The 24,213-nt window shown below is 40.4% G+C and overlaps 2 protein-coding genes across 3 annotated transcripts in view; both read right to left on the bottom strand.

The window, feature by feature from the left end:
* Window positions 1-2: 2 nt before the first annotated feature.
* Window positions 3-4,745, bottom strand: LOC306827384 (insulin-like growth factor-binding protein 3). Of its 2 annotated transcripts, none has more exons than XM_079349166.1 (4): window positions 4,225-4,745; window positions 3,499-3,749; window positions 2,629-2,748; window positions 3-971 (listed from the first exon to the last, which is right to left on the bottom strand). In XM_079349166.1, exons 1-4 carry the CDS (start codon window positions 4,595-4,597, stop codon window positions 846-848), a joined length of 870 nt encoding a protein of 289 aa, XP_079205292.1. In that variant the 5' UTR covers window positions 4,598-4,745; the 3' UTR covers window positions 3-845. The 2 variants fall into 2 exon arrangements, with proteins under 2 accessions (XP_079205292.1, XP_079205293.1); XM_079349167.1 differs by having other exon boundaries at window positions 3,499-3,746.
* A 7,203-nt stretch (window positions 4,746-11,948) lies between these two features.
* The window catches only part of LOC306826212 (tensin-3-like), a 32,786-nt gene continuing 20,521 nt past the window's right edge, over window positions 11,949-24,213 (bottom strand). The window contains exons 14-27 of the mRNA XM_079347399.1: window positions 21,537-21,694; window positions 21,308-21,440; window positions 21,097-21,180; window positions 18,676-18,808; window positions 17,463-17,998; window positions 17,291-17,377; window positions 17,071-17,202; window positions 15,604-15,699; window positions 15,091-15,168; window positions 14,836-14,913; window positions 14,443-14,611; window positions 14,273-14,341; window positions 13,804-13,833; window positions 11,949-13,664 (exon numbers count right to left, since the gene is read on the bottom strand). Coding sequence (XP_079203525.1) covers window positions 13,520-13,664; window positions 13,804-13,833; window positions 14,273-14,341; window positions 14,443-14,611; window positions 14,836-14,913; window positions 15,091-15,168; window positions 15,604-15,699; window positions 17,071-17,202; window positions 17,291-17,377; window positions 17,463-17,998; window positions 18,676-18,808; window positions 21,097-21,180; window positions 21,308-21,440; window positions 21,537-21,694 — 1,928 coding nt within the window. The 3' untranslated portion in view covers window positions 11,949-13,519. The remainder of the gene's footprint in view (window positions 13,665-13,803; window positions 13,834-14,272; window positions 14,342-14,442; window positions 14,612-14,835; window positions 14,914-15,090; window positions 15,169-15,603; window positions 15,700-17,070; window positions 17,203-17,290; window positions 17,378-17,462; window positions 17,999-18,675; window positions 18,809-21,096; window positions 21,181-21,307; window positions 21,441-21,536; window positions 21,695-24,213) is intronic.

The following is a 24,213-nucleotide window of genomic DNA, read 5'->3' as shown; positions in this document are numbered from 1 at the left end:
GATAAATTAATGCTGCCTTTATTAAGGAAAAATAGACCTCTGAAGGTTGCATTGTACACGCAAACAGTATAACTTCAACATGAGCAAGTGATAAAAAAAATGATCACTGGCTACCTGGAGATCTGAGATAATGGTGTGCGGCCTTTATCCCAAGAATCAGCTTATGCAAATTTGAAAGTGACAACAAAACAGTTACAACCACAGTACAGATTGAAGAAAGTCTCTCTTTTCCACGGCTTGAGATCCAGCATCAAAAACTTAATACACACTGTAGCTGCACCGCCTTGTCCAACTCCCTCAGGAGCAGGAAGCAACTGGACAACAGGAATTCATAGTGATAAGAATTCATAGTAAGGCACCGCATGCTTACTCCGAACTACATATATTAGACTAACATACATTTCATGTTTGTCATACCAAGCATACATATTATGAGTATACATCACAAGCATGTACACATGTGCAATGCCATTTAATTGTGCGTAAATGAAGAGCGTTCTCATCAAAGTTTGTGACGAGCACAAATGTCTTTTATTCAGAATAACACAACTGAATACTCAGATGTGGTCTTGATTTGGTCATACAAACAGCTTATGAAGACTCCATCCATGGCAGAAAAATACAGACTGTATCTGTGACATGGAGGCGCCTTCCTTCTGGTAATCTGCCTCTGTTCTCCCTGCTTTGCCTCAGAAAAAGGTCCCACAGATGGAAATAGCAAACATCCATGTATCGGTTGAGCCATCTCTGGACCTCTCTTCCAATATCCTCAGTGTCTCCATTTGTTTACAAATCTTTGTGCACTCACTCCCACCCTCCCTTCCTCCCTCCGTCCTGCTCCGCTCCTATTGGCTATCGGAGTTGTAGTACTGGGCGTCTCCTCGCTCCTTCCCATCAAAACCTGGCAAAGGCTGCCCGTATTTGTCCACACACCAACAGAAGCCTCGCTTTCTGCCTTTGGATGGACGGCACTGGAAGGAAATGAAGGGACATTTAAAAGGAGGAAAGATATTTAGAGGGGGAGTAGGCAGTTCTATTCACAAATCTAGTTGAATATGCAGCATTTAGGTTAACAAGGCACTTCACTCAATGAGGTATAACAGCAATAGTTAAGAGGCATTAATGGTCAGATTGTGCTGAGTCGACTCAGCCTTGGCTATCCAGCACACTGTGGTATTTTGAGCTGCTTTTATGGTCTACCTCCTGTTACACACACATATAGAGACCTTTAAGGTAAACAGAAACCTGGTAAAATATTTGCTTAGTCCCGTTTGTGAACAACTGAGAACCAAGATCTATTTTCAGAAGCTGGTTGGCCAGTACGAATCATCTGTTGCTGATTACACCCCACAGCTCCAAATTATGGGTACTACAAATGACTTACAGAGCCTGTGGAGCTACCCAAGGGCTGTTATTTTACTGCCAATTTTACTAAAGGTCAACCTCCACTCTAGTAAAACATGCAGCCATTCATTTCAAAGACTAAAGAAACTGCTGCTGCACAGAATTAAGAGCTGATCAGGAAGGAAGACATTCATATTTTCTCAATATTTTAGCAGACGTTGACTGAGAGGCTGCTCTATGCTGAAAAAAAAAAAAAAGTCCATCAGACCAATGCAGCATAAAAGAAGACTAAGTCGATGCTGCTAGTTCAATGATCCTAACAACATATTTTATAGATAAAGAATGTGTCATGAGGAGTTTAATTCTTTAAATGCAACACTAAAGTTTCACCACAAAAGGCATGGTAATTAAAGCTTGAGCAGCATCAGCTGACATCATTAACTATTAGCTAAGTCGTGATTTATTTCATTCGTTATTGTCATTGTGAGTTTTAACCAGAGATTATTTCTACTAAAATGATGCTAATGTCCAATTTAAATCGACTATCTACAACTGCCTGCCACTCCTACAGCACCCTGGGGCTCAGTGAGGACACGAGGTCCATTCTACTGAAACAAAAACAATGAGCCTGGCATTGTGAGACCGGTTATGAGATGATTGCAGGTCAAGGAGAACACTCCATTAAGCAGGAGGGACTGCTGTGTTATAAGAAAAGCTTCCTTGATGATGCAGTGGCTCAGGAGCCCTAAGTGCCTCCATATGAATGCGTCAGAACCACTCATTTAGTACAACCCAGATCGTGGGTGAACCATGTGAGCGTGGGGATGGCTGAAGCTCTATTTCTGTGCATGCTTCTCAAAAGTCCAGCAATTATAGGGGGAGCGCATCGGGTGCTGGTGGCCACCTTGACGTCTGTCTCCCTGGGAGGGTTCCTGTTAAACGGCCATCGTCCCAGCCGTCAACCCCACTGGGGTTTGGCCCCTGTGGCTTTTCTCCAGCGCCAGTGGCTAGGGTCTACCTCACTGGTGTGGTGGTGCAATGATGAGGCTCTAATAACTACCAATGAATACAGGAGGACAACTACAAATCTGTAATTGGGCTGTAGGAGCCCTAAAGTTTGAGTCACTAAGTTATAACACTGAATCCATATTAATGCAGCATGTGAAAAGAGAAATGCCAGGTTCCTTTTTTTTTTTTTTTACATTTTTCCAAAGTTTTTATCAAGTAGTTTAGTATTGTGTCGCAACTCATATAATGATCTTTGGATGCTCTTTTTTTTTTTACCTGCTTTTTCTTATAGAAACCCTTCTTGTCACAGTTTGGTATCCGGAAACCTCGGGGGTTGAGAATGTCTGTAATCTTGAGGCTGGTGAGGATGCTCTCCATCTCTCTCCGACAGGGTCCCTGCAGAGTGGGGAAAGTGAAAACAGTCAGTGTTACAATAAGTCTGCTCACAATACCACATATTAGAAAACCTGAGGGCCGCTAATCCATTAAGCACAAGCGGCCTCCTTTTGTAGTGTAATTTTGTCATAAACTGTTGATGTTTTTTTAAATGGACATAATCCGCACTGCATCAGACTTTGCCCTACTTTAATAACTGAACAATGCTTGCTGCAATATAAAAGGAGTGAGGATAAAAAATGTATTCCTCCAGAAAGGTTTGTTGCCAGTTTTTAGAACTTTATCACTTTGCATAAAGGATGGAGTAGAAATTAAATTCCAAACACTCTAATAAAAAGCTAAAAGGCTAGTCTTCAACTCCAGGTTCTTAAGTCACAAATCAAAGCAGCCAGTCTATGCCCATTACTAGTGTGTGCTCACTTTTCTGGCCACAAAAAAAGATCAAAATAGCAGCAAGACTTCCTAACAGGCCCTCACATAGGCCAATCCATCATTCGTTTGCTCCCAGTGCACCCGGCACGCGGACGCCTTGTGGCCAAACAATCGCCTGACCCAGGTCAGCCGCAGGGCCATCGTACCCGCTCGCTGCCATGCCATTCTGCTGCTCACGATGCCTGCCAACTGTCAGCACCATTACCAAAAACATTTCATCACCCGCAGGGGGAAAAAACACCAAAACACAGAGGAAGAGGAGAAAAACATTCCTCCAGTATGCTCTTAAGGCTGAAAAGTATTGGTTGTGGTACTTACATACTCAGGCTCCTGTTTTGTTTCCAGTGAGAAGTTTAGTTGGTCTGTGATGAGTGGGCCTGGGAGCGCCTCCATCTTAAAGCTTTGGGTTCGCTTCTGCTGTTCCCTGCGAAGGACTTCTTGCTTTGCAGAAGGTAAAAAGGGGTGAAGTGGATGTCTCAGTGGTCCCATTGGTCTCTGGGTGCTGTACAATGTTTGAGGGCCTAAACCGGTGGAATTCCTCTCCTCATCCTGAGTCTCAGTATTATCTGCTGAAATTTGAAGGTTTTTTTTGTTTTTTTTTTAAACAGAAGAATAAGAAAAAAAAACGATTGTTCATAAAGACAATATAGTTATTTCAAATTAAGATTTTCTCATGAATTAACTATCTGATCGTTCTCCTTCTCTTCGCATTCACTAGTTCATTCAAAAATGTTAATTAAATAAATGAATAATCAGCGTGATTGAACTGGATTTCTACTCTAATTGCATGGTGTTTCTTATTAGGCTACCATGATGGACATATCTCCAAAAACAGCAAAAGGTGTTAAACCATCTGACGACTCCACTACATCTCATTAACGTTTCTCACTTTTAAAATTACAGGGCAACAAACCAAAGTCTACGGAGCAAGCGTTGCAATTCATACGTGTAAGTGTATGCAGAAACCGTAATGGGCAAACAGAAAGTAGACTATCAATTGTGCATGTGACACGCAAACTGACGCGGTGCATGCAGGATAATTACCTGGAAGTTCATTCACTGGAGGTGTCGGTCTGACGACAAGTCGTTTATTAGTAGCGTTTGCACAAATCCCCCGTCCCTCCAGCAGAGCCAGCAGAGGTTTGGTATCACCGGGTTGATGCTGACATGTGAGTCCAAAAGCACATCTCCCGGTGTACACGCCGCACGGCTGGCCAAAACTCAGCGCACAAGTCATGCAGCAGCCGCAGCCCGGTTCGCGGACCTTCTCTGCGCAGTCCTTGGGTAAAGGTTTGCACAAAAGCCGCGCTCCAGCGTCACATGGCTCGCATTTTATAACCGGTCCGATTGCACCTGACCTTCGAGTGAACGATGCGAGGACAAAAGTCATGCAAAGTGCGCGAAAGCAGGAATCCATTGTGGCGTCTGAGGGCTTATGGTGTCAAAGTGAGGAAGAGCACTATATCACTGTGGTGACTTTTCACTGGACAGCTTCTCTCTCATTCACTTAAAGCCACCGGACAAAACCTCTCAATATATAGACCCCAGTGACTGTACTAGTCACACCCCCGCATAGCTTGTGGTCCACAGATGAATTGCCTCGACTCCCTTATTCTATAAAACCAAAACAAATTGCGAGGATTATAAAAGATTACAGTAATAATAATTTACTCTATTGATCTTCAAATGTAACTAAAAACAAAATATTTAGAAAAGAAGAAAAAAAAAACATCAAACCATGTTTACCTTATCTAAGGCACTTAATGTCTTGTAATTGCTTTAATATTTCTTGACCCATAATCAAGGATATAATCATGCCAAGACAAAAAAAAATGCACTGAAATGTTTTAATATGGACCAACTCTAAGCTTTTGAGCCAACACAAAGTTCATCACATGCAATACACAGAGTAATTCATGGGGGGGCGCCCTATGTGTTCTTTGTGTCTGTGTGTAAGAGAGAGAGATGACTACCTTAACAAGGTGAGCACATCACTATTTTATTTTCCTCTCAAAAGACTGAAATGTTCTTATCTGCTATTATATAGTTGTTCTAGTTTCTTGTATGATATGATTTTTTTTTGTTTGTTTGTGTGTCCATTGATGTGTGGCCCATGAAGCCGCTGCACATGGACCTGTGTCGTTTTACCACATAAACTTCGAAAAATCCACGCTTAAAATGATTATTTCTGGCTTTGGTGAAGCATAAGCTGTGCATAAGTGTTAAAAGTACATTCACTCAAGTTTTCAGTTATGATTTGGTGCGCTTACTGTACCTTACCTTTAAATCAATCCTACTATTCCTCTGTTTCAGAGGCAAATGTAAATTTTTCTCCATTTCAGTTAATGTCATCAGGGGAAAGGTTATCTAATCAAACACTTTTGCTTTTTTTTTTTTTTTTTTTTACATCAAAACCCAACATGTATAAAATTTCCACACTCCACACAAGTGCTTGATATTAAAACTCTGCCTTCACATTCATTTATAGGTATATTACAATTAAAAAACACAATTAAAAACACACTGACCCTGGAAGAATTTGATATAATAAAGTACCTTTGATTTAGCACAATCGTACAAAAGGAAACTGTAAACGAATTGAAATGCAAAAAGTGGCAGAATTGATCTTGGTTCCAGGGCTGAATTTACAAAGGGGATACAGATTAACAAAGCAATGAGAACATAAGTCAAGGAGACCTGCCCATGTGGTACTCAATGTTTTGGACTCTGTTAAAATACCTCTCATGTACCTGTTCCCCATATGCACAGTATACAATGGTCTCTGACCTTGTTGTTAGGATGTGTGACATAGCTGGGCCTGTTCGTCAGTGCGACAAAGCACATCTAAGAATAAGGACACATACCACACATGTAAGTGAGAAAATTCCTGAGTAATTACATCTGAAGCATTTTAGGTCCACTATTAATTGGTTACAGATGAATGCAACAGCACACAATGTCCAAACACATTAAAACAATAACAGCAGGAGCAGCAAGGTGTATAGTTCCTCATTGCTTTTGAAACAGTTTAAGAAGCCGATGCCAAATCAGTTGCCAACAAGCTCTGGCGTACTGCCACTTAACAGACAGGTCTACAGCAGAGCAGTGCTCAGTGGAATGCCAAACATTTGTTTCATAAGCTGAAAAAAAGCCTGCTGATTTCCCTCCCTCTCCTCTTAGAGCTCTTAGGAAGGGGGTCTCTCAGCCACCTGTGCATATTCAGCATAGCATAGGAGAGAGTCGGGCACAGGGAGTAATGTACTGAAGGAATGTCATCCCACGGAGCAGACACTCAATAAAGGGGAGTGTGAGGAGTTAGCTTCAGCACACACAGGATATTACTGTACATGTGTTTAACATAAACTGCTGTCAAAAGCTGTACCGGCCCAACCGCAACTGCTTGTCAAAACCTAATCTGGAGCAATTTTCTACTGTTTTAAGATGATTTGGACTAATCAGATACACTCGCTTGAAGCTCTGAGAGTGGTCTGTATTTGCTCCAGCAGTTGTGTTGTAGCTCTCTTTAGCTTACTGAACTGAAATGATCAGCTTGATATATTGTGAATGCCTGCTTCTGGACAGAGGCATCATGAAGCACCTGGTAGCCTGTGTCCACAGCTAATGTGGGGGCCTTTAAAAGATGTGTTTTTAAGTATTCAAGGGAACCTTCATTAATACAGTGTATAAAATTGTCCTCTGATGAGTCTGACTCTGACATATATATGTGTGTGTATATATATATATATATATACATATGTATATATATATATATATATATATATATATATATATATATATATATATATATATATATATATATATATATATATAAGCAATCAGCAAAGCAAAAGCAGTTTTATTTATGATGGATCTCATCACAGCTTGAAGTGCTTTACATTGATGTAAAAACAGAGCATACCATTGATACCTGATTACCTGATACCTAATACCTGATTCCAGGTCGTTGCTCCGAGCCTCTGGAATGAACTTCCATCATCCTTGCGCTCAATTGATTCAGTTGACACTTTCAAGAGTCAACTGAAAACGTTTTTATTTGTCCAGGCTTTTAATTAGTCTCTTTTCGGCTGCTATGATCTTTGTGCTGTCTGTATATTGCTTGTGATGTTTTAACCCTGTTTGTGAAGCACTTTGTGGCCCCTGCCTGCGAAAAGTGCTATATAAATAAATTTTACTTACTTACTTACTTACTTACTTACTTACCTTTATGGACAAATAAAATGATTTTGAAAGTGACTCTGTAGTGTACAGGGAGTCAACACGGTTTTTTGAGGACTGGAGTGATATGTTAAACATTTCTAACATGTGTCAGGACTCTGGCTGCTGAATTTTGAATAGATTGAAGTCTTCAGATTGCTAGGATAATCTGACATAGAGAGCATTGCAGTAGGTTGAGATTCATTCATAGACTAATTTTTGTGGCGTTAGTTTAGGATATGGATTATCAGAGTTTGGATATGATCTTTAAATGTTAAACTCCCCTTCTGGTAATGTTGTAGATATGACTGTCAAAGCTAAGGCTAATGCCAATATTTCTGGCATGCTCACTGTGCTTAGTGGTGGAGATAAATTTGATGGATGAAGTGTGTCTGAGTTCTAGGACCTATGGTAAGTATTTTAGTCTTGTCTGTGTTAGTTTAAGAAAGTTGATGGACATCCTTGAATTGATATCTTTTACACAGTCTGTTAGTTTATTTATAGATACTAAGATCTCCACATGACAGAGAGATGTACAACTTTGTGCCGTCAGCGTATGAATGGCAAGATATGCTGGTGCGCCCAGTGGAAGCATTTATAGATTAAAGAGTAATAGCCCAAGGACTGACCCTTGAGAGACCCCAGAGATATGTTTTGTTTCTTTTGAAATTTAAAGTTGCCAAGAGAAATGTAAGTCTCCCTGTCTTTTAAATAGGACTTGAACAATTACCATTGTACACTTTATAATAAGTATGGTTAAAAAAATGTTTCTATGTATGTGCTTATCCCTAACACTTGAAAATGAACCACACTCTTTCCCTGTCTAGTCCAGATTTTGGGATGCTAGTTGGGGTACAGTACATCTGTCTACATGTGGCTAAATATTAAGTATTTAGTTGGAGTAAGAGAGTTTGGGGGATGGGGTTCAGGAATGAGACTTCCACAGATCACATGACGAGTCTGCTAGGGTCACTGTTATTCTTTTATCCCCCATAGTCTCATGACTGTCTGTCATATAATTGCCCCTGTCTGAAGGCTTTTCAGGCTCACACTCATCACATATGAATTGTAAGCAAATGTCTCTATCATGATTAATACAATATTTCTTTCCTTTGATTCTGTTCAGACTGGCACCCATACAGGGGTTTGACAATTATCCGATTATAAGATGTGGTTTGAATGGTGAGCAAAATAAAGAGGCGAAAAGTCAAAGGGTACCTTTCATCTAATTCCATGGTCGGTTAATTATTTTTTTGGAGCGGTCTGTTTCTGGAGCTGTCGTGGTCCCCATTTCTGGAGGCTTGGCCCCCGAGGCAGTCCAAGGCTGTAATTAGGCCTGAGCGAAGTGGAGGACGGAAAGAGAGGAACTCTCAGCACTCAGTCTGACAGATTGCAAAGTGCTCGGAAGTGGGCTGAGAGTGGCGCCGCTCACTTTGGGCCCTGAGTCCCCCCTACTGCCAGACAGTATCACTTCCTGTGTCTGTATTTCTATGTCTCGTATTGAAACATTAGAACTTTGAACTTGAATTCACAGATGTATTCATTTTTCTTGACATATGCAACTCTCATTGTTCTATTTTACCACTTTGCCTTCTATTTGACATCAACAATAACTGATTGTGTAAATAGCATGGTTTTCATCACAGCATGAACTTACATGAAAGCTGTTTCTTGTTGTATTCGTGATGTAGAATTCTTCTTCTGTGTATATTTCGGAACTTCAATAAATCAAGCAGAAGTGAAATGGACAAATGCATGTAATTTCTTTTGCTTAGCCCTGAATCATTTTTCGCCCTGACACCAACACACCATTACTCATCGTAAACAAAGACAAAATTATAGTTGGTGGATGAGGGAATATCCCTAGCAGATACAGGCCCTACAATGCTCCATTTATTTTATAAGTGATGGTGGTCTGTGGTTGCAAGATGTGGTTTGATGCTATAAAGAAAAGTCTTACAATAGTCCGTTTTTAACGTTATAAATGTCAAAACAGTGCACATTAGGCAGAAAATAAAAAATATTGAGGTCTACTTAATTTTTTGTGTCTATCAGAGATTTTCACTGCTGTTGTTTTGCTTACTTTCAAACAGGCAGAAATAGTTGAGACGTGTAAGACTGGGATCGTCATGACCATCATTGAACTTCACCTATGCTACAATCCAGTCATGATATCACGTTTCACCACAGTCACGACTGCAGAGCATTACAAACCGCTTCAATTTCTTTCTTGGTACTGCATGGCACAGAAACTTGCAGCTTTGACACTTAAATCTGTTTTAATTGATTCTGAAGAAAAAAACGTTGTTCATCCTTTAAAACTCAAGACAACGAATGATACATTGATGGTGTCGGGTTCATTTACACTCAATCCAGACTATTTTGAGGCCTGATTTGAAAGCTAATAATTAATCTCTGTATTTTGTGGTTTCGTTGTCTGCTAAAAAAAACCAAAACTGAAGCCTCAAATTGTACAGCAATCCCAAAATGCACTTTCCAATTTTTTTCTCCCCAACCTATACCCTATTACCCATGTGCCGCAGAGAAAAGAGATGAGCCCTGCCCCTCTAATTAAGTGGCTGTAAAAATCCTGCAGAGATGGGGTAGCTGAGGAATTTGAATAAGTTCTGTCAGGCAGATATACTCTCATCTCTACGTTATCTCCATAATGTGATTGGTCTCAGCCTGCAAGAGGACAGTGTAAATGTGTGAAGTTAATTTGAAAGCTTAAACTTTCAGGAAGGCCACATTGTGTGTGACAGGCTCAGCATAACATCTTCTTGCTTCAGTCAAGAATGTCAACACAATAGCAGTGATTATACTGCAAAAGTTTGGCAGCAATGTTAAAAATAAGCCTACTTCTATAAGGCATTTTCTGTACATCTTTCTTCCTTTAAAATATGCTCAAAATCGTACATATAAAACTATCGCGCTATGGCATATGCACTTTTCTGAAATGTATAGGCTACAGTGTTATTACCCGTTTGAAATATAGCCTCACCTTACAAGCTTTTCTGGAGTCTAATAATGTTAATTTTTTTGGACTTTCCCAATCTTCTTTTATTTCAAGGCCACTCCACACTAAATAACAGAGGAAGACAGGTTCTGGGCTCTCTGCAGTCACCACACCTGGGCCCTCGCTTCCTTCCTGCCCTCCCCGGGAATTCTTCACTTTCACCACCTGCAGAGGGACAGTAGTGAGAGGGGAGGAAGGAGGGTCCACCCTATTACACATTTCCTGCCTCTCTGCAATTTTATTCCCTCTTAGCACCATTGCACCAGCTTGTCCAGGCTTGTGTGCAGGTAAAATCCTTTTTTTACAGCATTTCACCAATAAGACAGTGGACAAATGTGCTGGATCGGTGGATCTGTGCCAGGAAAGTAAGGCACATATGCACTGAATCTGGCTTCAGCTTTACTGAAGTGGAAATTCACTTGAGACTGTCACCACAAGTTTGTAATCTTTTGCGAAAAGAAAAGGTAATTTTCTACAGGGTTAGCAGCCACTTCACAAAACAAATAGGTTCAAAAATATTGTGTAGCTAGTGTCCTCTGCTGGCTGTAAATTGAACTGAAGCTTTTCATAAAACTTCATGAATCTAGGAGGTCTCTTTATTACTTAACCCTCAGCAGTAGTTGCCGAGTGTCAGTTCTTCTCAGGTCCCCATTTAAATTGTGGGATTTGCTACAATTTGAAAACAACATAGCTTGAACTCCGCCTGAGACATCAGGCCCCACAGGATCTTTACATGGTATCAGCTGTGTGATCTGCCCCTGAACAGCAAACAGAAGAAAGACATACATGAAGTGTAACCTGGTTATCACTGTTCTTCTAACCTGCTGTACTTTAATACACATTGTAGAGAACACTAAAGCGTCTGACAGATTTCACATATGATTCTAAACATTAAAGAAAATGTACGCTTTATAAAATTAGGCACAAGATGATACGATTTAGGAGTTCCATCCTGGGTCTCTGATGGTTGCCAGGCAACAGGTCCTTGTTCTATTTTCTCTTACATCATGCTGGGATCGGAGGTTGAAATGCTGTCGAAGTTTTATTCCGTCAGTAGGCTAACTTATAAGTGTTGTTGTTAGTCCTATACAGTATGTTAAGAGCTAATAAATCATATTTGTCATTGCTGCTCCAGTTATCAGAAAAGGAAAAAATAATGACCAGTATACAAATCTGGAGGAAGCACAGTAGTCTACTACAGTAAATCTAGACTATAGCTGATATGTTACAATAGATGGTGTAACATGCTAGCTAGTATTTGAAAGGCATGCTACTATCTTACATGATGTTTGCTAAGAACTGGTTAAATTGTTGTCTAACTATGTGGGGTTATTTTTATTGTTTGACATTGTTTTCTATGTTGGTTTTCATGCATGCTTGGCTATAGGCTACTGTTCTTTGGTGGGATTTTTTTTTTCTATTGGATGCAGAAAAGTCTGTTAAAAGGAATTTCCCCATGAAGATAACAAAGATTTAAGTCCTACAACCAATAGTGAGCGTAACCGAGTAAGCGTTACATAAGAAAAGTTAATGAATGTCAAATTTGACAGCTCAAGGTGATTTAATAAATGTTTCACTTTGTTTATTTACATAACGCATCACACACTGTCATGTCAATACACAAATAAACGGTCCACTCGTAACAGATAGCATGTTATAAACAGAGACAAAGTATTGTATGAGACACATATGAGGTACAGAATAAAGGCTATGAAAATGTCTTTTTTTTTTTTGAGGATAATTGTGAAGGCCTTCATCTATGTACTAATTTTGCCCAGCAGGACTGTGTTTTGGTGATAGGCCCCTCACTAGATAAACAGGATGCTCAACCAAAAGAGTTGAGAAGAATCAAGTTTTATGGTCATTTTCTCATACACATTCCGACGAGCAAAAAACTGGGGTCAAAATAGCTAGGTTGTTGCTCCAGTGCAATAGGGTCGATATCACTGACAAATGACCCCCTTTGTTTCTTCAAAATACTTTAGAAAACCACAAATATGATTATAATGTTTGCTCTTCCTCTTTAGCAGCCTGTTCCTTTTAAGTACAAAAGAAAAGAAAGAACAAAAATTGATTGATAAGCTATTTGGTAGACCTACTGAAACTTGCCCTGTTGTATTTAGCAATGACCCTTTTCAAACAGGACACTTTAGCAAAACATTGGCAGCTGTTTTTAAAATCAATTTGTACCCACTTCAACCAAAAGTAATTAAGCATCTTTTAATTCAATCGTTTCAATATATATTGATATATTAGGGATTAGTTATAATATTGCTATATGGTTCCTCTCATTTTAGCACACAACCATTCAAGCGCACTTTCCTTTTAATGTTGCTTACAGCTTTCGAAGTGGTCATAATCACATACATCTTATAAAGAAAGTTATTTAACAGTTTCAGAAAGGTTGCATACATGCTGCACTTATACAGAAGGCGTTGGTTTAAAAAAAGGATTTTTTTTTTTACATTGCATAGATAAAATATATAAAATCCTGTTTGTGATGATGAGGCCTACTCTGAAGTCAAAATACACGTCTCCAGCACTGATTTCCCAGTTTTTACTCCAAAACAAGACAGCATGCCTGATGATAAGGCACAGAGCAGCTTCTACATCAGCTTCAATATACAGACTATATATAGCTTTTTAGCTATATTTTTGCTTAAATATTAGAAAAACATGGAAAACGATCTTATTAACGGTCTTTAAATATGCCTGTATGAGAAAAGCAGCATTTGTGTTTTGTACTTTGTTCTTAAAATACATATATGTGAAGACTTTACAGCTGTAAACCAGTAAAATAGGAAAATACATTTAATATCATTTTGAAATTTACTGACTATTTTACAGCTAATTTTACAGAAAAGAATAGTAACTGAGTACCGGTAGTAGGACCTTATACTGTATGTTTATACTGTGTACCGATATCCTGCTGCTGGTGAGTGATAATTATACATGTAATGTGTCCAGAAACATCCAGGGTTATTGTCCAGGTCATCCCCATCTTCAGTCCTGAACATTTTGTCCTTTGTTTAACCTTTAGGTCCTTTTTTGTCGTTCCTTCCCTCAGTCAAAGTTCTTTCAGGTGATCAGCTCAGTAGAAGGCCCGCCCTACTTACTCTTCTGCGAGCCAATCATCACTTTGGAAACAAAGTTTACAATGGCGCTCGCTGGCTGTTCAGGGTCATGCTCTGCAAACAGGTGACATACGTTGTCCATGGAAGTGCCAGTTTTCCTCGCCACAAAGCCAAAGATCCTGCAGAGATAGAGCAAAGTACTTAATAGTGTCCAGGTAATTGACCCCTAACTGACCATGTGACTTTAAAAATAACTGCTTTGATGCTGTTCTTGTTATTGTAATGTAAAAAAAAAGAAAAGATGCAAGCTGCACTTACTTAGCTGAAGGGTAACCATCTTTTTTCCACCTGTGAGCGGGAAAAAAAAGAGAGCATTTTGGTGTTGTTGGCTTAATAAAATTTCATTTCAGAACAAACAATTGACTATATTTCCATCTTCAGCGACTTCTTCTCCACTGTTTTCATACACTAAATTAAGATATTACATTCTTACTCCTTTTACTCAACATAGAGGTACTGCGGTTATCTTGTTCTTTATTCTTCATTTTAAGTTAACTGTTGTGAAAACAAAACCACAAAGACTAATTCCTTGGGAAGATCTACCTGGTAATAAACACAGATCCTGACATTTAAACTTATCTGCGAAAATGTACTTTCTAGTTTATCACATCAAGTTGTCCTTTTGTTATGTGCTAACATTACACAACACACCAGGTTCAGCCAACCACAGCCATTGGCAGCTTTCTGTAAACCTTTTAAGTGTTTCAACTTCAAGCACGTTACTCACTTTCTCTCCTGAGGGTCCAATGCACAAAATATGACCGTGCTGACATTGTAATGTCTCCGGAAGAAGAGCCTTAAATGAGACAGGCGGTGGTTATTGTAACAAAAAGTTTAATTGCATGTACCATTAGGTTTCATATAAAAAATAAAAAAAAAAGCCTGTGCAAAACTCACTTCCTCTGGTTGTCAGTAAGCGTGATTCCCTGGGACGATACCTTGAAGTGGACTACCGTGGAGGTCGGTGAGGGATTGGCGTTTAGAGTCATGCTGGTAGCTTTCTGCACGGCCTGGACGCCTGTTAGTGACTCCATCTCCACCGAGCACAGATACCACACGTTGCAGGCTGCAGGAGCACACGCAGTCAAATTACACTATGATCACAACTGTGCAAATAGAGCAAGTGTATTTAGTGACTCAGTCCATAATAACAGGGCTAAATATGTGTGGATTCACCCAGTACCAATAGTGTCACAGAATTGCAAGCAAAGATTATGTAAGGGTTTATGTAGCGTGGCATCATTTCTTTGTAATAATGTCTATTTAAAGAAGGTGATCCTGGATGATTACCTGCGCCCTGTTTTAACAGCTCAGCAGCAGAGTTGGTGACTGACTGTGAGGTAGTCTCCACAACATCTTCAAGAGGATCTTCGGACAAGAAAAGCAGAAAAAGTCATTTATATTATTCAGTGAGAACCACGACAGTTACATCAAGAGATGAAATTACCAACGGGCCAGACAGCTTAACAAACAAACTGGCAGATGTGGTTATGACCACGAGCTTCCACATAAAATTAGGTCTGTGACTGTGTGTCCAATGTTTACCTCTGTCAGGTATGATAAGTTTGCAGGGCAGGGCCAAGGGAGTAATTGAATGTTGGCAGACGAGTGCGGTTAAGCTTCCTGCAAAACAAGACAATATCAAATCAGTACAACAATAAATGCTTTCGATGATTTACAGCCACATTGATTTCTTGTTTTAATACATATGGCACCAGAGTTTACATATGCAGATTGCTTTTGTTTTAACTTTAGATTCTGCAACTTAAACATGACTCATACTTGGGTAGAAAATCAAAATACAAAATAAAATAATGACAAATGAAACAACCGTTATGTTGATTTGATCTATCACCCATTCAAGCATATGGCTGTTAATGACATGACAAAAAATACATATACACAACTTGACACAGAGAGCATCTTTTCCAACAAAAGGCAATGGTACAGTGAGCAACTGACCAGAAGAGGGCAGTATGGCTCATGAAGTCTGTTATTCTTGTGCACTGTAAACAAACAGCAGCTTTGAACGGAGAGGCATTAATAGTGTGTACTCACCAAAATAAGGTTCATTGGGGCAACCCTTCAAGCGCACTCCTTTCTGTGTACACTCAATCAGGAAGTGGCGAACCAATTCATTCGATAGATCGCCTCCTGTTTGAAAAAAAAGAAGAAAAAGAATTGAACAAATTGAAAAAAAAAAAAAAAAGAAGTCTGTCGTCTGTTGTAGACCAACTATCTCACCTAAATCACAACTCTTAACAATAACTTCAACAACAAGCTATTCCCCAGCCTCGAAGAGTAACATGCAATGTACTTCTCTCCACACTCCACTTTCATCTATCCTGAGATTAATGTGATCATGATTGAACAGAAGCCCATCTGAAGGGGCCAGGAGGGCTCCGTGTGTGGAATGTCTTGACACAAAGGGAGAAAGGCCCGCTCCTTAGAGTGGCTTTGGTTTCACACATAAGAAGCCACAATGCCCTAAGCAGGGAGTGTGGGGAAGAACAGTGTCATGATGTCACTGCAGGTGCCGTCGGACTGCAGATGGGTGAAGGCAAACAAAAGGACAGGTGTGGGTGAGAGATGAAATTAAAGGGTAATGTTGTGGGATGCTGCAGTAAGGACAGAGGGGCATCCTTCATGTGTTGACAGAAAAACACACCTCATAATGGTACGGTGTATTTCTCTAATATTCACTGTGTATGATTGTATGTCCATGTTTCGAATAAGAAAAATGTATTTGTGAAGGTCTATAAATCAGACTTTTGTTTCATACTGAAACATGGCCAGAGAATGTTTTGGCCAAATTGATCTAGAATATTCAGTGTTTATCAAAAAAAAAAAAAAAAAAAAATCTCTTCACCCGTTCTTCACAGAAAAACAAAACAAAAAACAGTGGGAGTTACTTAACCAGGCAGCCTGTTCTGACCCTGCTCCCTGGATAATACATCCATATCAGACAGTGTTATGTGGGGCAGAGAGCTTCCCATGAAAAGGCCCCTGGATCACAGAAGGCTTATCGAACCGGCACATCCTTTGTTTGTGAGTGAAACATTAGCTGTACATCTAAGACTATGAGGCAAAAAGAAAAAAAGAAAAAGGGGGTCTGTTTGGCTTCATCGCGGTGATGCCCAGGAGAGACACACAGAGTGAGGAGCTCTCACACACAAACAAGAGGGAGGGGACTCTCAGGTTCCAGCATGAAGGTGAGTACAGTGGGCTGTAACTGAAGACGGCTTTGTGTGCGATTATGTGATGCATGAGTGTCTTTCCACTGCACCAATCACTGATATCAAAATACACTTATTTTCTTTCTTTTCGGGACTAAGATGAGCAGGTGGATACTGTTCCCGCGTGTGCGCACGTTCATTTAGGAGGTAGATTTCTACAGGATTTTTGCCAAGCTTAGAAGAGAATGGAAGACAGCCTGGCACCACCAAAAATGTGCAAGTAATGTTTTGGTAACAAATCTGTCTTTTAAAGGAAAAGCAACCACATGTCTACTAAATCTAATGTTACCTTTCTTGGTCTGCTGGAAAACCGAGGGGGGAGGAGTAGCCACCTTCATTGCCAGTCCATAGGCCCCTCTGAAGGAGTGACTGTCCCGTACAATGAAGCAGCCAGGCTCCTTGTCCTTTAAGACTGAAATGGCTGAGTGGAGAGAAACATAATCAGGAGATGGCTCTGAAGTTACACAGGAAACTTCATTTACTTCTATTAGTGGACACTGACGGAATACCTTGGTCCCTTGAGATGTCTGGCTTGTACCAGAATTTAGACGTGTCCTGTACAAACTTTACAGTAACCTGCTTGACAGCCAGTACGTCTGAAACACAAAGAAATATGGCTTTAACAGAGCAGTGATTTCATTTCATGGCGTCAGATTAAATACAGTAACTCTCTCTTTTTACCTGGCAGAGGTGAGGCTGTGCCCGGTATCTGAGCCGAGAGGTCAGGCAACACATTGGGGAAAGGAATGCTGAGAGAGCTTCCACTGTGGGGACTCGAGAATCCACTGAAGGACGGAGATGCTGTTCCCAGCGAATGCTCTCCGTCCGACGCCCTCTTCTTCTCTGGCAGAAGTGGCGGCAGCATTTGGGGCAGCTGAGGCAGGGGCTCCCTGTCCATGCCTCCATTTCCCAGCAGATTAGAGGTGGAGTTTGGACAGTCGGTGCCATAGTCGAGCCCCGAGTCGTCCTGCTCGTCAAAGCTTTGAGCCGGACTGCGGCTGAGGGCGTAGCGAGCCATACAGCTTCTCTGGCTGCTTCGGGGAGAGCTGTGGGCGTTAGGAGCAGGGTGGATATGAGGGTGGGACAGGGTGGGAGAGTGGTGGCCATAGTCCAGTGACATGGAGTGCTGTATTGGTTGCCTGGCAGAGGAGTAGCTGCTAAGAGATGAGTGGCGACTAAGGAGAGGATGCTCCGGCCAAGACGGGTTCACTGATGAACTGCAGTCAAGATGAAAACAACAAAAAGATTTAAAACAGTGTTTTGCTAAACCAGTACAAAAAAGCTCAATTCAAAGAATCAGTACAATTTCAGAGTTTGAGGAAAAAGGTGTGGAAATATTGCACTTTTTTTTCATATTCTTATTTACCCCTTGAATTAAGGACATCTACAAAGTCCACTTCATCCAGGGTAGATTTGTCGTTTCTGTATGCCACCGTATCTGCCTCCTCGTTTACTTAAAATCCCATCTCTTACATACGTGTTGAATGATCTGCAAAGGCTGTGTGTGTTGCTACTCATACAGGGAAGCTTTTGCTTTGATTCGTGCGCCAGCATTTTCAACACAGACAAATGCATTATGCCGTGTACTTTGAGTTGATTTTGAAGAATTCATGACACTCCTGCTCTGCTTTTAATTGGTCTCATTCTTCAGTTCACTCTATTGTCTCACTTCATTTAATGAGCCAATAAAATGTGGATGGAGATGGATGCTTTATTTATGACACTAGTGCGATCTTTGAGACTGTGCATTTACAGATCCTTTATCGATATAAAAGTGTTTGTACATACAGTACGAACGCACTGATAATCAGCTCCCCAGTTCTACATTGTTTTTTTTGTTATCACGCTCTCTGACAGGAAAAAAAAAAGGGATCTGGATATGACAGATCTGTACCTGTCTGTATGCTGAAGGGTCCCAACTATAGAAGCAGAGTGTGTAGTACTGAGCATCCTGTGACAATTGATGGACGACTCTGGTAAAGCCTCAACTCCAACATGATTGACCATCTCCGGATATCCCCTGGGTTCTGTTTGAGAACAGAAAAACAAGAAATCAGAATTATTTATGTATTTAGCACATTCATAGAAAGATGATTTTTTTTTTGTTTCATGAAGTTTAAGCTATGAATTGTTGCTGATATTTAGCTGATATAGCTTTATTCAAATGTTGACGTAAAGCTTCACATGAAAATTACAACATGAATCAAGATGATACGTATAAAAACAAACGAGCAAGGTCAAATAAGCTGAGGTATTCTAGCTTGATTGTATGATTGGAGTGAAGGGGGGGGAAACCCTGAGGCCCAGGCTTTCCAGACCCAATCAATACTGGGGTTGAAATGAAATGAAATCTGTCCACATGGCTTTAACCCGGACCATTAATCTACACAAAATCAATCAACAATTTCCCCTGCAACAGTCCATGAAGTCAACAAATCAGACGAGACTGCAACTAGAAATGAAAAGCCTTCTGATGTAATTATCTAAAAGCTTTATTTGATTCATTTTCAGCCTGGCGTTGCTGCCATGAACGTATAGGTTTTCTCAAAGTCAGAGTTGCTGGCGTTTCCTGTCCCCGTTCCCCCTCTGTGTATACAGACACACTTTCATGGGGGAAGAAAAGTCGTTTTGTGTCCTGCCTCCTGACCTGCAGTAACCATGGCGATGTGGCAGGACTGAATGTGCCGTTTCTTGCCGTGGGTGTCTGAGGTAGTACAAGGCACGTCGGGGGAACAAATCTGCTCCCAAGCCACACCCACTTTTTAACATGCCACCAGTCAAAGTAAACTGAAAGTAAAAGTCAAGGTAAGGAGGATCATAGAGAGTGATCAATCTCTCTTTGTGTGTGTTTTTGGACCTTGTATTAACACTGTTCGTCTAAATATGGAATAATTATAGGAGTCAGTGTCCTCACAATGCTGCATGGCAGGGGCCGACACCGAGTGCGTTTACATGGACTTGAGTTCTCCAGGTAGCAAAATCGGGTTTCTCAAAACCGGAATAAGGGCGTATCCTGGTTTCTGAAATCAGGTTAAGATGTTTACATGCACAAATACTTAAACGAGAAACTTAAAACCCCAATCAAAACCAGTGTACTCAAGTCCATGTCAACCACAGACGCACTCACTGTTCCTTCCCCATGTAACATTCAATTTTGAATAATTTTTCCAGTCATGGCAGGCTTAACCCTAGATCACTGTGGAACCACAACAATGCAGCAGTGCTTCCATTTGGCTGTAAATATCATGGAAACCCACTTTTTTTTATTGACTGACAATTCAATTCATTTGACTTCACCTTGGTTCATTTTCACTGTGAATTATGAGCTATGTTCAGCTTCAGCTTATATTCCCTGATCCAGTTCCATAAGTCTTAACCATAGACTAACTTTATATTTCTATGTTGAAGTTTTTAAGAACCAACAGAGAACCTTCCTTTGTTTTCAAAATGATTGTGATCTTGAGACATAAGCAGGAACTTCAAGTTGACTTGTGATATTCCCTCTTTACTCAGATGAATCGTCCAGTTGAACATTTGGATAAACAACTGCACAGTGTTGTGTTTGACCATGTTCAAATATTTCAAATTACATTTTTAAACATCATAAACCATGAAAGCCTGAAAAACGTGTTTGTTTCAGTCATCTGTTCCAAATCAAGCTTTGTTGGAAGGTCAATTACAGCCAGAAGCTTCCATCAGAAGAGAAATGCATAACACATAAAAAATTTAGTGAACAATAAACACTAAATGATATGAAATGTAACATCAATAATCCACAGGTGATGCCCCCCCCCCCAAAAAAAAAGCTATAAGTGCACGACCCTTCCATCTCTGAGAATATCATATCATGGGGTTTTCCCCTTCAAACACCTCAGAAAAGAGCACATCTCTACAAAAACAAACTGCCTCGTATAAATGTAAAGAACAACACTGTTATGTCGAAAAAAAAAGGTTTTCCCCCCCTGGCCATGACCACAAAGACATTCTCCAAGAAAACTAACATGAAGGGAAGAGACTGGTTAGGAATCTCCCTGCTTTTACATTCATGGGACGTCTTTGTTTTCCATCTCTGACTTAAAACCACTGAAATTCCACAAACGCTGCCTCCATTTCTATCTGAAGCCAGGCCGAGCTAAAACAGCTCTGTTCTCCAAAGATAATGTTCCCAAAGAGTCCTTCACAGAGCAGACATGAAAGACGACTCCTGTGTCACCAGTAACTCTCTGCGTGTCACTGTCACTCACTGGTTTATGTAGTGGAAGGGGGAAAACATGTCGGCCCATGGGGAAATTACTGAACTGTCACTTGAACCTACCGTGGTCTGTTCTGTATCCTCCATAGGACTGCATGCTGGGTGATGGTGTTTGTCTGAGCAGGTTGAATTCTGACATATTTTTCACTGTAAAAAGAAAGGAAACCAATATGAAGACAATGAATCAAACCGAGAAAAAGAAAAAAAAACTTAACTCAAATTCTCCGATTAAAGAACCCCACTTACAAAGACAGAGGAAACATACTGTGCTTACCATAAGGTGTTGGAGGAGAGATAGGGAAGGCTGGGGTAGGGGGAGTCATGTCACTCTCTGCCTCGATCCCAGTGTCCATGTCTGGTCCCTGGGCCCTGTAGTCTGCACTGTCACTCCTGTACAGCATGTGATGCTGTAACAAACAACAGATGCACGTAACTATACAATAACATGGGATAAATGATGTACTTCATAACGCTACACATACAAGCTTTTTTTTTTTTTTTACCTGAGTTTGTGGCACACAGGGGGAGTAGGTGCGCTGGTTTCTGTACTCCTCTGTAACACCCCACCCTGAATTACAAAAGCTTGGATGGTCCGTGACATCACATTCTTGGCGACTGAGACTCCTTGTGACAACCACCTGGCCCTCGCTGGACTGGACAGCTGGATACACACAATAGAAACATGCAAGCAGATCATCACAGATTTAAAGAGCTGTTAACTTCAAGAAAGTAATAACATATTTGTATTCATTGTTTTACATTTAACACCTTCTAGAAAAAGGTATTCATCAAAATCTTTGTCCATAACTGTGTCTTCCTTAAGTCAAGGTCGTATTGCCGGGTTTACTCTCATATTCAGGTGAACAGATGAGAGATGGGCAATACAGTTAAAACAGTGATCAAAGTATTTAGAAAAGGTTTGTCAGTGTTCCTGGTCTGTCTGGCGGGTCAATTTTTCTGTGTGGGATTGTAGGGGTCTACCTTTAGAAAGACCTTTAATGCAATAGTCGTACTGCAGAAAAGAGCCGGAAGTATTATCAATAAGACTGATTGTAATACTCACACAAATCCACTTTTTTCTAAATTGCCATGATATGAAATATAATGACTTGTTTTATTGCAAAATAATGCAAATGATGTTCAGAGCAAAATCAAAGTGACCTCCAGACTCTGTACACAACATATGTTCAATGTGGGTCAACCAATGTGATTGAAAAAAAATAAATAAATCAAAAAACACATTTATTGTACAAAAAGCTAACAAATGTAAACGTGTCATTCACTTTGGTTGGAAAAATTGTTTCCTAAAAGAATGGAGGATAGACAGGAATACCGGAGTCACTATTTAATAACTAAACTAAAACTTAGTTTTAACTGTCTATATTGTTTATCACTACGGTAGTTTACAATGGATGATGATGTAATGTAAAATATGTAGAAGTCCACAAAGTCTTAGCGCCACACAGCTAAACCTGTGGCACTGTCATGTCTTGAGAAGACAGCTGAGGAATGCCAGGGGTCTTGTTAGGCGGGAGGTGGAGGTGGGAGGAGGGGGGGGGGGGGGGGGGGGGGCATGTGTGCGCGTGGGGGGTCAATGTTATGACTACTCTGATGAGTGCTGCCACTCAGCACCAGGGTGTTAATTTGAGCCCTCCCAGTGAGCTCTGACCTCTCAGCTCTGAAGAATGCTAATGGTGCAAGAAGTGCTAAAGCCCTGGATCATTATTCATCCCGTCTGGGAGTGTGGATGACACAGACGGATGTTCCTCTATGCAAGCATCACTGTGGTACAAGTTTTGTGCTCTTCTTTCATCATTGTATCCAAATCTACCCAACAATTTACAACACATAAGTATGAACCACAGACTCAGAGAAGGGGATTTCTTCTGTCTCTTAAAGGTGTGAGAATGACTTTTACGAATGCATTGCACACATCACCTTAATAGGTTTTTTTCACACAATGCACACTTCATGTCATGTATTGAAAAAAACCCCTAATAAAAACCATCTTTCTGATGCAGCAGACTTTAAAGTTAGCCAAAATAACAACATGGGGGCTTGGCCAAATGACGCGTTGAGCACATGAAGAAAAAGTGACTGTAAGTTACTTGATGCAAACTTTAAAGCGAGTAACCCTTACACTTCCTACAGGGTAATTCCAAATGAGAAATCTTCTAGAGCCTGTAGCCTTTGTTTCTTGGAATGATGCTTCTTTGTAGTTGATACGCACAGACAGGTAAGCTTTCAGGATTAAATGGGGGAGAGAAAAAAAAAAAAAAAGGTTGCCTGCGGGCTCACTTGTTCCTCTTTTGGAAATTCCTCAGGCTTCCCTGTCGTGTGCCCCTCTACAACCGCATGTTCATGCTGGAGTGTGATTCAAGCAGACGCCTTTCTTCATTTGCTCTGCCTCGCTGGTTTTCAGCTACACAATAATGGATTGTGATTTCTTATTTGATAAATACGCCAAACCTGATACAGCTCAAATGTCAGGAAGTGCTCGGTATTAAAAAGTAGCTTAAAAGTTGCAATTTTGTAACCTTGCATTTCCTTTATCCTTTTACAGCTTCTATGGAGAAGCAGACACATAAATGGGGAAACACATTCTGTAAAGGTATTTGAAATGTCTAAAGATCCTCAACTGTAGTAAAAAAAAAAAAAAAAAAAAAAAACTCCGCTAAAAACACAGATGATTCCTTCCATTGCATAAAACATAAAGAAGAAATTGTGATGGGGCGCATTGGTCAGTGCGTGCGTCCCTATATATGGAGGTTATAGTCCTCAACGCGGACGGCCGGGGTTCAACTCCAGCCTGTGGCTCCTATCCCGCATGTCAATCCCCATTCTTTCTCCCTGATTTCCATCTCTGTCCACTGTCCTGTCTCTCCAAAAAAAGCCCAAAAATAAATCTTTAAAAATAACAAAAAAAATCCTGATAAAGAGGAAAGACTGCACATGGATGGAACTGTGATCGACATGATATTACAAAAAGGAGAGAATATTTAAGTGATAGTTAACATCAAATACAAAAATAAAGCAGATGTTTCTTTAGCGGCAAACAATACGCAGTCAGCACGCGGGAAGAAGCAACTTTTGGGACTTGTGATTTACTGCAAATCTGCATTTCACCCTCTGTAATCAAACGGGGAGAGATGGCCATGTTCAGAAAGGTCGATGACAGCT

This window comes from Symphodus melops (assembly GCF_947650265.1).
Source record: "Symphodus melops genome assembly, chromosome: 7".
Lineage (NCBI taxonomy): Eukaryota > Metazoa > Chordata > Actinopteri > Labriformes > Labridae > Symphodus > Symphodus melops.
Note: the sequence above shows the minus strand (reverse complement) of the source record. Positions and strands in the feature narration are given on the sequence as shown.

Excerpts from the sequence above, each read along its gene's own strand:
- LOC306827384 (XM_079349166.1), bottom strand. The coding sequence starts at position 4,597 with ATGGATTCCTGCTTTCGCGCACTTTGCATGACTTTTGTCCTCGCATCG. Across the intron at positions 3,750-4,224 it reads TCCAGTGAATGAACTTCCAG|CAGATAATACTGAGACTCAG; the intron begins GTAATTATCCTG and ends TTCAAATTTCAG. Across the intron at positions 972-2,628 it reads GTTTCTATAAGAAAAAGCAG|TGCCGTCCATCCAAAGGCAG; the intron begins GTAAAAAAAAAA and ends ATTTCCTTCCAG.